The sequence below is a fragment of the Apiotrichum porosum genome (genome assembly GCF_003942205.1).
Source record: "Apiotrichum porosum strain DSM 27194 chromosome Unknown scaffold_20, whole genome shotgun sequence".
Lineage (NCBI taxonomy): Eukaryota > Fungi > Basidiomycota > Tremellomycetes > Trichosporonales > Trichosporonaceae > Apiotrichum > Apiotrichum porosum.
In genome coordinates, this window is record NW_021167127.1 from 121,512 (window position 1) to 136,006 (window position 14,495).

The following is a 14,495-nucleotide window of genomic DNA, read 5'->3' on the forward strand; positions in this document are numbered from 1 at the left end:
CATCGCGTGTGGCTGGCCGACATGTGTGTGTGTGGGAAGGGCGAGGAAGGGGGGATACGCACGGGGTGGAGAAGAGACCTTTCTCTGGAGGGAGAAAGAGATATGGGATGGGGAGGGGGGGTATTGAGGTGATGAGATCAAAGCAAAAGGGTTTGTTACGCGCGCGGCAGAGGGGGTGTGGCCGTATCAATCAATAGAACGCACACACACCGCATGCAGAGGCTGAGGGGAGCGGGAGCAAATTGGTACCCGCCAAAAGGGTTTAACAAGGGGGGACGTCATAGAGACGGGTGGGGGGCGCCACCTGCCCGGGGATTATAAACATGCACCGGCGTTATGGATACATGTGGCACCTTGTTTGGCCCTCCCTCTCCCCCGCCCCTCACACGTCCCCCTGCAGGGAGTCATGTGACGCGTCCTCGCAGCCGGCCAGCCGCGGCCAGCCGCCAGCCGCCGCGCGGGGGAATCCGATCATCCGACGCTCTCATCGTGTGGGTGACGCTCTATTATTTGCACACGCGCACACGCAAACGAAACAAAAAGAGGCGGGCCGACGCGTAATGCCAAGAGAGAGATCAGAGATAGATGAGAAGAAGAACAAGGACATGAAGAGACCGCGCAGGGTGGAGGGATATTCAATAACAGTCTACAGCGATTAGGTCAAGGCTCAACCTCGGATCGTCCTAATCACCAACTACCACCACTAATCGCCACACCCAGAGGAGCGGTGGCTGATATTTTGCTTCCGGGTCCAGCCAGCACCCACCGTAGCCACCGTCCCACCGTACGGCCCCCCCCCCACCTGCACGCCTGTTTGGGTCTGGACAAGGGGAGGGTTGAATCTCCCAATCCTCTGTGCATCTCCACCCACCTACTCGTCGTCTCGTCTCGTCGGCTACAACACGCGCACGCGCATACATTATCTAATCTTCCATCAACACCTGCGACCACCCCCACCACCCTCACCCTCACCCCGCCAGGCATACTCCCAGAGCGCGAGACACCCACCCACCCCCCCTCCCACACACAGTCTCTCATCAAGAGACCCTTTCCGTCGCCTTCCCCCCCGCACCAAAACCCACCGTTGGCTCCCAACAACATCAAAGCCGCGCCTCTGCCTTCCCCGGAACGCGTCCTTGTGCACGGGTCACCCTCGCACATCCACCCCGGCGTCAACGTCTCCACAGTGCACTCCTTTTACACACCATCCTACACACTGCATAGGTTCATTCGTGCCCGCGTGTCCAACGTGAGTCGCACTGCATCCACCCCCTTGTGTCCTTGCTCCTCGTGTCTGATGCTGACCTTTTGTCCCCTCTGACCTCGTCTTCTCTCTCTCCCTCCCTCCCCGTTTCCTCCCGCCATCCACAGGCAGCATCTCTAGACTTGTCCTAGCCACCGCACCGGGTCCTTTGCCGGCGCGGCCTAGGTGAGACCAGACCTTTCGACGGCCGGCCTCGAGGCCGGCCTTCGCGCGCGCGACTCTCGGTAGGTTGGACTGCAGTCTTGTCGCATCCATCCGTGGCTGACTTCCAGCTGCCGACATGACAACACCCCAGCCCCCTCAGCCTTCTCCTTCCCCCGTACAGGCCAACGGCGCACCTGGGTTCCCCTTTAACCAGTTCCAGCAGGCTCCCGGCACAGCCATGGACCCCCGGCTGTTCCAACAACAGCAGCAGGGCCAGTTTGCCCTCGGCTCTCAGTCTTCCCCCATCCCCGGAGCAGCAGGAGGAAGAGGCGACCCCGGCCCTTCCTCGATGGCCCAGCAGCAGTTGAATCAACAACAGTTGAACCAGCAGCTCCAACAGCAACTCCAGCAGCAGTTGATGGCGGCCCAGCAACAGCAACAGCAACAGCAGCAGCAGCAACAGCAGCAGCAAGCTGGGAACCGTCTTCCTTTCAACCCTGCAAACCTCCAGCCTCAACAGATTGCCATGCTCCAACGAATGGCGCAAGGCAACCCGGGCGCCCAGCTCAACCCCCAGCAGTTGCAGATGGCCATGGCTGGTCTGCAAGCGCAACAAAACCAGGGACAGGTCAACCCCCAGATGCTCGCCGCCATGATGCGAGGAGGCCCGCCCGCCCAGTTGATGGGACAGTTGAATCCTCAGCAGCAGCAGCAGCTTTTGCAACAGCTTGCCGCCGGTCAGCTTGGCCAACAGCAGCAGGGCCAGCAGGGTCAGCAGGGCGCACCTGGTGGCATCCCGCAACAGCAGTTACAGGCTCTCCAACAGCAGCGTCTTCAACAGCTCATGCAGCAACAGCAAGCGCTCCAGCAGGTCCAGCAGCAGGCGCAACAGCAGCAGCAGGTTCAACAACAACAGGCTCAGCAACAGCTACTTCAACAGCAGCAGCAGCAGCAGCAGCAACAACAGCAGCCTCCCACGCCAACAGGACCCGGTGTCATGACCCCAGAGATGGCGCGTCTCCAGATGCAAGGTCGCGGGTCGCCTGCAGTTGGATCGCCTGTCCGTCCCAATGCCTCTCAACCGGGAAGCATGCCACCACCAGCTCTGCCACCAGGAGCGTCGCCAAGACCACCCAACATGGCTGCACCCACGCAGGGCCAGGTCCGTCCGCCAACGTTTTCGATTTCTCCCCAGCAGCAACATATCCTCGCTACCCAGCGTCAGCAGCTGCTGCAAAATCCCAACTTTAAGAACCTTACACCGCAGCAACAACAGCAGCAGCTTGCGAGCTTGCAGCAGAACTTTTTGCGCGTGTTTGCTCAGCAGCAAGCCCAGGCCCAGGCTCAAGCTCAGCAGGCGAACCAACAGCAGCAGCAGCAACAACAGCAGCAACAGGCTCAACAGGCTCTGCAACAGGCTCAACAACAGCAAGCTCAACAGCAGGCCCAGCAACAGCAGCCTCCAACACCGACCCAGCAACCGCAGACTCCTGGATCGCAGATGCATCAGAGCCCCGTGCCTGCGTCCAGCTTGCCGCAGTACATGGTTCCCAACCGCCCGGCGTCGTCGGCTTCGCAACGTGCTCCTTCGCCACATGGGTCCATGCCACCTGGGTCGCCCGCGATGCGCCAGCAAACGGGAACACCACCAGGCAGTGCTCCACCCTTTGCCGGTACACCTCAGGCGGGCGGTGGTGCTCCCTCGCCTGCGCTGTCAAACGTGTCGCACCACTCGCTTGTTCCGCCCACACCCCAGCAGGCGAATGTGCCATCGCCCATGCAGGACCCATTACGAGTCAACGGACCACCACCTGGTCAGCCTCAGTTTGGCCAGATGCCTGGTCAATCACCACAGGCAGTCCAGGCGATCCAGGCGTTGCAGCAGCACGCACAGAGTGTGCAAAACACCATGCAGGGTAGCCCAAGCGCCCCGACACCTCCCCAGCAAGGCTTCCCTCCTGGTGCTATGCCGCCTGGTATTCCTCCCGGAGCGCTCCAGAACATGTCGCCTCAGCATCAGCAGCAGATGGCGCAGGCCATGAACTACTTTTCGCAGGCGCAGGCGCAGGCGGCGCAAGGCCAAGGCCAGCCTGGCCAACCTGGCCAGTCGCCCATTCGTCCAGGCATGCCTCCTCCCGGCACAGCTATTCGCCCGCCAGGCATGCAGATGCCTCCCATGCCCCCAGGAATCAACCCCGCCGAGTTTCCTTTCGATGCCCGTCTCATGGCCTACCTCCCGCACGTCAACAACCCGGCGTGGCGTGATGAGATGGGCCGTCGCAACCCGAACATTCTCGCCGAGGTCCAGAACATCTCCCAGCGCATTCAAACGGGCCAGATTCGCCCCGAGATGCTGCAGCGGATGCAGCAGTTCCTCATGCACGTTCAGCGCTTCCAGCAGCAGCAACGCGGCCAGGTTCCCGGTGGTCCTCCGGGCCTTCCTCCCCAGCAAGGAGGTCCCATCCCGCCACAGCTTCAGCAGCAGCTCGCAGCACAGGGCATCCAGTTCCCCGGTGGTCCTCCAGGCATGCAGCCTCCCCAGCCACCACCACCCGGTGCGCACCAGCAGGAACAGCCTCCAGCTTCGGCCCTCGCACAGCAGCAGCAGCAACGGATGTGGGCCGCCGCTCAACAACAGCAACAACAGCAGCAGCAGCAGCAACAGCTACAGCAACAGCAACAGCAGCAGCAGCAACAGCAGCAGCAACAGCAGCAGCAAGGCTCTCCTGCGACGCCAACCGCTGTTCGCCCGCCCCCGCCTCACCTTGCGCCGTCTGCTGGTGGTACGCCCGACTCGCCCACGCCCAACCTGCTCGCACGCCGTGTATCGCAAAAGGACAAGACACGTGATGCTGGAATGCCCCCGCCTACCTTCATCCCCACCCACGGCGCTCGCCCACCAGCTGCCGAGCAGCCCGGTCCTGCGCCTGGGTCCCAGCATGGCCTGCCAGTCAGGGAGTGGGAGAATGCGCTGCGCCTCGACATTCCCACAACGGGTATCAACACGCTGCCGATCGACGAGTTTGACGAGTACGATGACCCGACGTTTGGTGGCAAGCTGCCTGCCATGACGGACCGCGAAAAAGAGGATGTAAAGACGTGGCTTGGACGCGACAAGCAGTTTGCGACCGGGATTGTGGACCACCGCAAGAAGATGGGCAGCAAGATGCAGCGCTGGGCCGAGCGCGAGGACCAGCAGACTCCCTGGTGGCAGCTTCACAAGGGCGAGCCTCGTTCTCGTCCTACCACACAGCTCTCGATCGTCTACCCTCACGAAAAGGCTGCGGCCCGTCTCAAGCTCCGTCGTCGCAAGGAGGTTCGCTTCACACCCGAGCAGCTCAAGGCCATGGCGGAAGTGGAAGACCACGTCGTTCCCGTCCGCCTGGATCTCGAGCACGACCAGCACCGACTCAACGACACCTTCATGTGGAACTGTTCAGACACGGTGGTCACTCCCGAGCTCTTTGCGCAGACCATCTGTGATGACTTTAAACTCCCTGCGGGCCAGTTTTTGCCCAAGATCATTGCCGCCATCAAGGAGCGCGTTCGCGAGTACCAGGACCAGGTTATCCCCATCCAGCCGCGACGCCCTGCCGGACCCGCCGGCCGCGGTACCGTCGACGACGACGACCCCGAGGGCCACTCGATGCTGGAAGTGTTCCGCCACGCGCACCTTGAGAACGAAGAGGAGATCAAGACGGACGAAGGAGCCGACCAGGACGACTCGCACATTCGCATTGTGGCGTTTGACGACGAAGTGGATGACAAGGTCATGACTGTCGACGAGGCCATGGCGTGTCTCCCTCCTCCCAGCGAAGAGAATGAGCTGCGTATCTTGATCAAGGTCGACATTATCGTGGGCACACAAAACCTGGTAGACACGTTTGAGTGGGACCTCAACTCGAGTGTGAGCCCCGAGGAGTTTGCCCAGTCGTACTGCACAGACCTTGGCCTGAGTGGCGAGTTTGTGACGGCCATCACACACGACATTCACGAGCAGATTGTCACCCACCAGCGTTCCCTTTTCCTTGTGGGCCACACCCAGGGCTCGGGATACATTGTCAACGACGATGTGCGCGCCGCCTTCCTCCCGCCCGTCACCACGGCGCTCCGTAAAGAGGACGTGGCCATGGCCAACTTTACCCCTGTCCTTGCCAACTTTACCGAGGCGGACGTCATTGCGATTGAAAAGGAGCGCGAGCGCGAGAGCAAGCGCAAAAAGCGTGCCACCCGTGGTCGCCGTGGTATTGTTCTCCCGGACCGCGAGCCGCTCAAGACCTTCCGCACTCTCTTGCACCCGGCCATCGACCCTGCAGTCATTGCTGCTGCTGACCCAGCCCCACCTCCCGTTTCCAGCACCCGTCGTGCCGCCGCCATTGCCGCGCAGGCCAACATCAACCTCGCACTGCAGGACTTGCCGATTCCTCAACCTCCCTCGCCTCCTTCGGCCCCCGTGTCGCACCGCAGCCACAGGCGCCAGCCGCACCCGCGTCTTTCGCGCGGCGCGTCACGCACCTCACCGCCGTCTACCCGCGAGGGATCGGTGGTCAATGGCGATCATGGAACACCGTTGCTCGGCCTCAAGCGCTCGCTGCGCGAGGACTCGGAACCAGAAGTTTCGTCACCTCTGCCCCCTCGCAAGCGTCACAACGGTCGCATTGCCGACTCCCCCGAGGTACCTGAGGAGGTCAAGACCGAGGAGCAGGCCCCCGCTCCCTCGCCGCTGGTCAAGGTGATTATTCCTGAACCCGAGCCCATCAAGATTTGGCACTGCAAGAACTGTGGCGTCCCCGAGCACCTCTCTGGCGGCCGCAGCGAGATTGACCTGTGCGCCAAATGCACGAAATACCTCCAGCGCACTGGATCACGTCGCCCTGTCGAGTACAACGAGGACGAAGAGCACCACCGCACACGCACAGACTCGGACAGCCCCAAGCCGCCTGCGTTTGAGCTGCCCGTCGTGCCGGCCACTGGCTCTCCCAGCCGCAACCGCAGGTCGTCGAACCGGTTTGAAGAGTCCGAGTCCGAGTCCGACTCGTCGTCGGACGACTATGACGACGACGACGATGACGACGACTCGGCGCGCAAGCGTAAAAAGGCAAAGGCAGCAGCTGCGGCCGCCAAGGCGCGCACCTCGTCGTCGAGCGGCGCACCGCCTACTCCGAAACGCGCAGCCGCCACGCCCATGCCTGCGCTCCCGCCCGCCCCCGTGCCGCCCGAGTGGACGTCGCGCGCCCACGCCGCCCTGCAGACGAAATACCCAGACCACCGGTTCAGCATTGTGCTCAAGGCGCGCCCGCCCGAGTCGACGCAGGCGTCCCCGGACGAGTGGCGCGTCAAATGCCACGACTGCCCCGGACGCTTGTACAACCCTGGTCCCGAGGAGACGTTCAACAACTTTGAGGTACACCTCAAGAACCGCCAGCATCGCGAAAAGGTCGAGGCCCGCGTCGCTGCTGCGCGCAAGCGGTAACGGGGGGAGATAGGGACGGAGGGAGTGAAGGGAGTGAAGGGAGTGTGACAGAGAGAGAGAGGGAGAGGGGGGATGAGAGAGATCAGGAATGGGATGGGATGGGATGGGACAGGTGGTGAGCGAGGCAGGCAGACAGAGGTTTCCGAGGTTTCCGAAGAAGTAGCAAGTAGAGAAATTCTTTTCATATTGGGCATAGAGATGTAGCGGAACATCGTGCAACGTAAGAACCACAGGGTGAGCTGCCATAAGCCTCGGGTGCGGTGGGTAAGAGTTGGCGTAAGGACATCAGGGCCTGGGGGGCTCATAAGGGGACCAGTTGCAAAGGCATACCGATGTCGCCCAACTCAACGATGCGAAGCAGGCAGTGGTGTGGACTGACGCGTACAAAAGACACAGGACATGGAGCATCGCCGCTCATGGTCCTCATATCCTCATTCTGTGTCGACGCATTTGGTCCCCAGGCATGGCTTTCGCCTGTTTCAAAGTGAAGTGGCAGGTGGCGCTTGGGAGGCATGTGTTTGGCTACAGAGCAAAGCTACGAGGAGTTGAAAACGTAGGTCGCATGTCGTACGAGTGAGACAATGTCAGTCAGAGGAAGTGCACGAGGGTATGTATCGTTGCGGAGCAGTGAGTTGGCCGATGTACATTTGTCATGTGAGGTTGTACAGCTGTAATTACATGTGCACTAAAATCGGCGAAACCTCTCGCGAGAAACGTTGCGAGTCCCCGTCAAAAGCTATGGACGCCAGAAAGATACCCCAATGCGCTGCTCTCACCCTCGTCGACCGCTTTCTTCCCCTTGCCTGGTTAGCAGCCAGCAGCCAGCTCGGCTCATTGCCTGTCCACATGTTCCTTGACGTCGCGCAACCTCCCACGCACACCCTGCCTCGTGTCCCCCCCATACTCGATTACAGCCTCGAGCACGTGCCGCACGCGCCTGGTGACCTTGCTGAGCTTGTCCTTGTTCTCATCCATGGCCTCGTTGAGCATCTGCCATGTACGCAGGTCACGGGCGAATGTGTACGTCTGGAGCATGAAGGTCAGCTGAAAGTCGTTCCACAGGGGTTCCCGAGCTGAGGGCTCACCGGGAGAGGCTCTACATCCATCTGGGTTGCCGCCACGCTCCACGCGGCCATGATGACGAGGTCGAGCGTCGCGTTGGCAATATAGTCTTCGACATCTGACACGCCGCCCGTCACGCCGCGCAGTTCCTTGGTCGCAAACTTGCGTACCATTGATTCTGCTTCGGCCAGAGGGCTCGAATCGGGCGACCGCAGGACGAGACCGAGGTCGTGGGTCGAGCGGTGGATCCACGAGTCGCCCTCGGACATGATCAGAACCTGCATGTACGACGAGAGGAGGTTGGACTGGGACGTGCCTGTGGCCGTGGCGAGGGCGTTGTCAATGGCGAGTTTGAGCTGGTGGCGCGGGTTAGCACAGTCACTAGAGGACAAACCCACATTCGCGCGCAACGCCTTGAGCGTGTTGAGCGTCTCCTTCTTCTTAAAGTCGTCTTCGTCGAGGTTGTTGACATAGCGCGAGAACGCGCCCACGAGAAGAATCACCACGTCCCTGTGCGTGGGCCCAATTCGGCTCGCATACACGATCGGAAACTCGCCGCCGTGTTTCTGGAGTAACAGGTTGAAGGCCTGGTCGCGCACACGCGCAATGTAGTCGAGGTTGTGGTTGTCAATGGCCGCGTACAGTTCGTACGCCTGTGGTGGGTGGACAAACGGCATGCCAGCCTTGGACGCCTCGCTGACGCTCCCGCGCTGCACGCGTTGCCTCAGCCGGGCCCACGTTCCCACCTCTTCGCGCGCCTGGATCCGCTCGACTTCGTGGTGTGCGTCTTGCAGCGCTTCGGCCAGCTCGCGTTCCCGCCGGCGCTGGGTTGCCTGGCGGTCGAGCTCGAGTTCCGACTGGGCCCGTGATTCCTTTTCCAGCGTCAAGGAAGGTGGCAGAGGCTGTAAGAGGACCGGGTGGGATTCACACACGCATCGCGAGGGCGAGGTCGATTGGCCCGGGGTGGGTGAGTGGGGAGGGTGTGGGGAGCGCTCCTGGGATGGGCGGCGGGGTGCGGCCGAGCTGCTGCTTGGCGCGAGCGAGTCGATAACGTGGTTCCAGTTGTAGCTCATGGTGCTCGAGGCGAGACCACTGGAACGGTGTGCGAGAGGTTGTTGTTGTGACCCGTTGGGGTATTGCACTGCCCGTGACACACGCACACCAGCGGTTCCATTATGTGGAGGTCGAGGATGACGCGCGGTGTTGACGAGTTTGATTCCGCGAATGCGATCGTCAATAACAATCATTTGGTCCAAAACAATTACCTGTCGCATTCTCCGTTTGTCTCTCTCGCTACCAACACAATGCCTCCCTCTCCAGGTCCCCCCACGACATACTCGACTATCGCAGTCCCAGAGTCAGCCATGGTGTTCATCGCATCGCATGCTGCGAGGCTGCCAGCCCTTGCGGCTGTCTGTGCCCTCCCTTCCACTGACATCACCGTGCCCCTCAGCGAGGGTGTCTTTGGCGACATCGGTCGGCTCCTCCGCCTCATCGACGCGTCTCCTCTCCAAGAGGATGAGAGTGTCGTGGTTTGGGCACAGACCGTTCAACACCATCACCTGCACCGTGCGTTGGTGCAACATTGCTTGTTGTTTGCTGACGACTATTAGACGCGTTGCCCACTCCTCGCCTCACGCCTCAGCCTCCGGAGCACCATGGCGGCAGTGTCACCACCACCGGTCATCCATCCCAAGCCTTGGAGCAGATCCTTACTGCTATTCAAACAGACATTCAGACAATCAAGACCTCGGTCGCGTCTGGCGGTGAGGACCAGAAGGCCATGAAAAGCGATCTCGCCGAGATCAAGCGGGACGTGGCCGGGATGAAGACCGACATCAATGCGCTCAAGGTAGGCGTTGCCGCGCTCAACGCGCAGTCAACCACCGCAGTCATCCCAAGGTCGCTGGAGGAACAGAGGTTAGTGCCATGCCTAGGCTATAATTCTGACGGGCGTAGAGCGTGGAATTTAGTTCGTGCGGCAACAAAAAAGGAGCTCGTACCCCTCACCGTTCCCCATATCGAAGGGGTAGTTGACCGCGTGCCGCCACCTAAGCGACTGGTATGTGTGATGTTGTAACTTGTCACTGACACCTCCTAGATTACCCTTGCCGACATTGACAAGGCGAAGCGTGTGTCGATTGACGCTGAACTCAACTATCTCGGTATCGACGCTCCGGGTGGTGTTACTCTTGAGCAGGCCCGCCTTCGTTTGAAACAGGCAGTCGGCTTCGTCACCGTCACCATCACGGAGAACACCCGGACGACAATGGCCTAGGACGATTTCACGATTGTCTCGTACAGGCCCGTCTCCTCCCCATGACCTAGACCAAAACACTCTCAAAGACCCCGCCAGTTCCCTTTCCAGTCCGTTGCCTAATTGTCCCACTCCTGTGTATTACCTGTACGCCTCCTCTCGTCATCGACTTTCTGTGGGCATGTTCTTCAATCTGGCATGTAGCATATGTAGCACGATGCATACCGCAATCCAAACACGGCCGGAAATGCTTTGCTGCAAGATCCAAGCAATACAAATCAAATGCTAATTGAGAATGCTTGGACAGTTACATTGCGGCCACGTGGCCATAAACAGAAATGATCGAAAAGAGGGCCCAGGCACAAGTTCCTTGTTGACTTGATATCTTTGGGGAATGATATAACATCTCGCTCACTCCATATCTCATCCACAGTCCTCTCGGCCATGACCATACAGCCTCGCTCACGCTCAAACTCGGGCTCTTCAGACGACAGCAATGCCGCGTTTCCATCCTTTGAAGCTCTGGCCCCAACGCGCGAGTTTACAACAACCCCGTTGACCGCGGAAAACCGTGTTGTCGTCAAGGGCATTCCCGACGTGCGGCTCAAGGTCGATGCTGGGCCTGGGTGTGGTGGTATCGCGTGGCTTTCAGGAGAGGTGAGCATGGTCTCAAGAGTTCCAAGGAGAGGAGATGAGGGGCCAGTACCCTACATCTCGTCCTCCGCTCTCGTGGTCCGCTGACAACATCCCCCCCAGGTCATGTCGCGCTACCTCGCCTACCGCCACCGCTTAGAACCCCATCATCTGGTCGGCAAGACGATCGTAGAGCTCGGTTCAGGAACTGGCCTGGTAGGCATCGCAACCGCCATGCTGGAACCTACAGCCGAGGTGTGGGCGACCGACCAAGAGTGAGTTGGAAGCGATCATGTGGACGTGCACCCCATGACAGCCGATCTGATGCCATTCAGTTGCCTGGTCGACCTCATGCAGGCCAACGCCGACCTCAACCTCCTCCCTGTGGGATCCAACTTGCATATCGGCGAGCTCAGCTGGGGCGAACCCATAACGCATGTGCCCGCAGCGGCCGACGTTGTTCTGGCTGCGGACTGTGTCTACTTTGAAGTACGTCGCAGTTGACTCCTTCTCTTCGTTCGCTTGCCAACTGGCTGACACTCGTAGCCCGCATTCCCCCTCTTGGTACAGACTCTATGCGACCTCGCACCAGTCGGAAAAGACACGGAAATCCTGTTTGCGTGGAAGAAGCGTAGAAAGGTGTGATACCAAACACGACAGTGACGCTGACTCTAGGCGGACAAGCGATTCTGGGCAATGCTCAAGAAACACTTTGACTGGGAAGTCGTCATGGACGATGAACCAGGCGCGCGCGAAGTGTACACTCGCGAAGGAATCAACCTCCTCCGTCTCCACCGCCGCAGGTAACGGATACTGCACACGCCAACAGTCTCCTCTTGGCCACCTCTCTTGACACCATCCTTTTACACAAATTCACACACAAGTCGCATTGATATCCCACCTGTATGAACCATCATCACCGCATTTCACATACCCAGCACGCACGCAACAGCTTCGCATGACTCGCTACTGCACCCTCCGCACCCCACTCACACTTATCCACTTATCTAGGAGACCCCAGCGCTTGGCCGGCCAGCTGCCCGACGCCATGCAAGTCGTCCGCGTGGGCCCACCCGCCCTGATAAGCTGATAATGATACCCCGGTGCAGTCGTATCGGGCAACCAGTCCCCGGTGCGTCCACCTTGCCAGCGTCCGGCGGCCAGCGGAGTGGTGGCCGGGTGCGGGGGTGGGAGCATGCGGTACAGGAAACGCCATGGCGTGCGGGGACCATTGCGAGCAAACCCCGCAAGCGATGTTTTGTGTGTTTTCGTTAGGCTGTGATTAACATTGCTGTGACGATGCACCACGGTGTGACGAACCGTGCCACACTCCATAAGACGGGGTGACCGTTACCAAACCTCACCACTGACGAAGTGTGTCATCCGCGTCCGTCTCCCTTGTACGGCAGCCAGCGGACGTCATCATCAGTGTCACACGCAGACGTTGACGTACAGCGGAACTCTGGTGACAGAGTTGATGTCGATTGTGCAAGCGATCAACATCGAGCAGCGCGGGGTTCCCCCTGGGGGTCGAGCTGGGTGGGAGCGCAAGGCGAGGGCGGTAATGTATGCGCAGCAATCGGGTGTCCTAGGCCTGCTCGTGCTGGGAAGTCCCGAACCAAGCGGCTGTTCCTCAACCGTCGCTGTCCACAAAGGGTGCTACCAGGTATGATGAGGGTTCGACAGCGAGTGCGTCGTCGTTTGGCAGGCTTTTGCAGCCTGCGCAGAGGTATCAAAGCCTGGTTTGCTACCTGTGCCACGAACTGCACCCACCTGCCAAACCAAGATCTGCAATGAGAGTACCTGTCGTGCCTGTTGCACACTCAAATGGCGCTCCTCGCCGCGCCAGGTACGCGCATACGACGATGGGCGTTTGACCATATGACCCATATGACCCATTTTGTGGACCTGATTGATGCGATATTTTCTCCTTTTCCCTCCTGCATGGATCTTGGCACGTCTTGTTCGGCACCCGACTTGCGAAACAACCTTGCAACATGTATGGGATGTTGCGGGGAAGCGAAATGCACATGTCATAACTCACAGTGTGTGGATACGTCTGAAAAGCAAGGTGTCCTCGGTGACCCGCTTTGTGGGTTTGTGGGTTGCCGGAAGTCACATCTGCCGCGCTCCGCAGTGTCCGTTGCTCGAAAGAGTGCGCATCCTCCTCCTGCCCGCATCACCGCAGTGGCGCCCGTCCCATATCCCCACAATGCACTTCCATGGCTTTACGCTACTGGCTTTGCTTGCAGGTCGACATGCCGTGAGGCCACATACCGCCGGCATGGCCGGCTAGCCAGATCTCTTGGCTTCGTCGTGTTGGTGTGCCCCCACGAATCGTCCATCCCCTGCTAACCAACCACCTCATTTTGCCAACATGGACACATGTCCCTGCATCGAATTGTGTATGGAATGTACACACACCTCTCGAGATCTGAGATCCGGATGGCTGACCCCGCTTCTTTGTCAGATCCCATCACATCAACCGGGCCGTCTACTCCACTGCCACTGGCCACTGGACAGCGGCCACAACTAGATCTGGCAGAACGTCCACTCACCAGTTAATAAAACACCACTAGATCCCAGGAACTGGGCGGCTTTGCAGTGCGGTATGCGGCGATGTAGAGCGGTCATGGGCACCATTGGCTAGGCGGTGGAGGCCGCAGCGGCGAGGGAGGGGGTGGGGGTGTCGGCGAGGCGTTCAAAGAGGCGCCGGCCCGGTCGGGGGATGTGATGTCGGCGCTGGGCCGTGTGTTGGGTGTGTCGGTGTGTGTCCTGGTGTCAGTTGTTGAGGGTTGTGTGTCAGAGTGGTATGGCATGCTCGGTGGTTCGGGTTACCTTTGGACCGACGCACTCAATGGGCCACAAACCAAAGGCAAAAGCTGCGGAGACAGAACACTTCATCCTTGACCCCACCACAGTACACAGTACCCCTGGTGGTGGGGTATGTGCGAGAATGAGACATTAGCAGGCCAGACATTGATGTGCAGGCCGGCTACCATAGGAGCCGCTCCCTCGAGTTCTTGGCCTTGTTTCTAATATGTCATCATCGGGTGCTCGCTCACTTCGTTTCCTTTGCCGTGTTGGGGTCTCGGGGTGCGTTCCGTGGCCCACAGAACATGCAGAACACATGGACCGGGCGTCTCGCCGTGGTTCGGAAGCGAACCGATTTCTCGGGCAGGGCGGGATTTTCCGATCTCGGTGCGGTGTGGTGTCTGCGTACCTACTGTGTTTGATCTCGTCTCCAGCAATGGGTTCTGGAGAAAGTGGAGCTTGGGAAACGAGGCATACGCGCAGTGCGGGGGGAGTACGATGTAGACGATGTGAAGGACGGTATAGGGTGTCCCGGGCTGCCTGCCACACCTGGTCCCGAAAGATGGCGACGGCGGTTGCCGATCAACTGTCCGCACTCTGTTGTTCGTGTCGCCGTGGTTCCATCGGCCCGTTCCCCTAATCTTGGCGGCACGTTCATCATATGTTCTTGCAAGAGGTGCAGATGGGTCAGAGTGTTCATGTTAATGTCATTTACTGGGCGAGCCAAGGACCGACACGAGCGACCCGCCCACAGAAGTGCAACTGTGGAACGGGTGCGCGAGACAGGTGTTGCGGGAGCATGGTCCTCCAGGTGCTGCACACCCGCACGAAGCTTCACACCTCCCAGA

At 59.9% G+C, this 14,495-nt stretch overlaps 4 protein-coding genes across 4 annotated transcripts; 3 read left to right on the top strand and 1 right to left on the bottom strand.

The window, feature by feature from the left end:
- Positions 1-1,544: 1,544 nt before the first annotated feature.
- Positions 1,545-6,881, top strand: SNF5 (SWI/SNF chromatin-remodeling complex subunit; the record flags this gene model as incomplete). Its single annotated transcript, XM_028620770.1, has 1 exon — positions 1,545-6,881. One exon carries the CDS (start codon positions 1,545-1,547, stop codon positions 6,879-6,881), a length of 5,337 nt encoding a protein of 1,778 aa, XP_028471986.1.
- Positions 6,882-7,712: 831 nt separating this feature from the next.
- On the bottom strand, positions 7,713-9,016 carry EHS24_005241 (uncharacterized protein; the record flags this gene model as incomplete). Its single annotated transcript, XM_028620771.1, has 2 exons — positions 7,713-7,907; positions 7,967-9,016. 2 exons carry the CDS (start codon positions 9,014-9,016, stop codon positions 7,713-7,715), a joined length of 1,245 nt encoding a protein of 414 aa, XP_028471987.1.
- A 231-nt stretch (positions 9,017-9,247) lies between these two features.
- EHS24_005242 (uncharacterized protein) lies at positions 9,248-10,221 on the top strand (the record flags this gene model as incomplete). The annotated part of the gene is made up of 4 exons (XM_028620772.1): positions 9,248-9,512; positions 9,557-9,863; positions 9,903-10,005; positions 10,045-10,221. The coding sequence occupies 4 exons, from the start codon at positions 9,248-9,250 to the stop codon at positions 10,219-10,221; spliced, it is 852 nt and encodes a 283-aa protein (XP_028471988.1).
- Positions 10,222-10,644: 423 nt separating this feature from the next.
- EHS24_005243 (uncharacterized protein) lies at positions 10,645-11,640 on the top strand (the record flags this gene model as incomplete). Its single annotated transcript, XM_028620773.1, has 5 exons — positions 10,645-10,857; positions 10,957-11,108; positions 11,169-11,322; positions 11,380-11,472; positions 11,518-11,640. 5 exons carry the CDS (start codon positions 10,645-10,647, stop codon positions 11,638-11,640), a joined length of 735 nt encoding a protein of 244 aa, XP_028471989.1.
- Between the last annotated feature and the right edge of the window lie 2,855 nt (positions 11,641-14,495).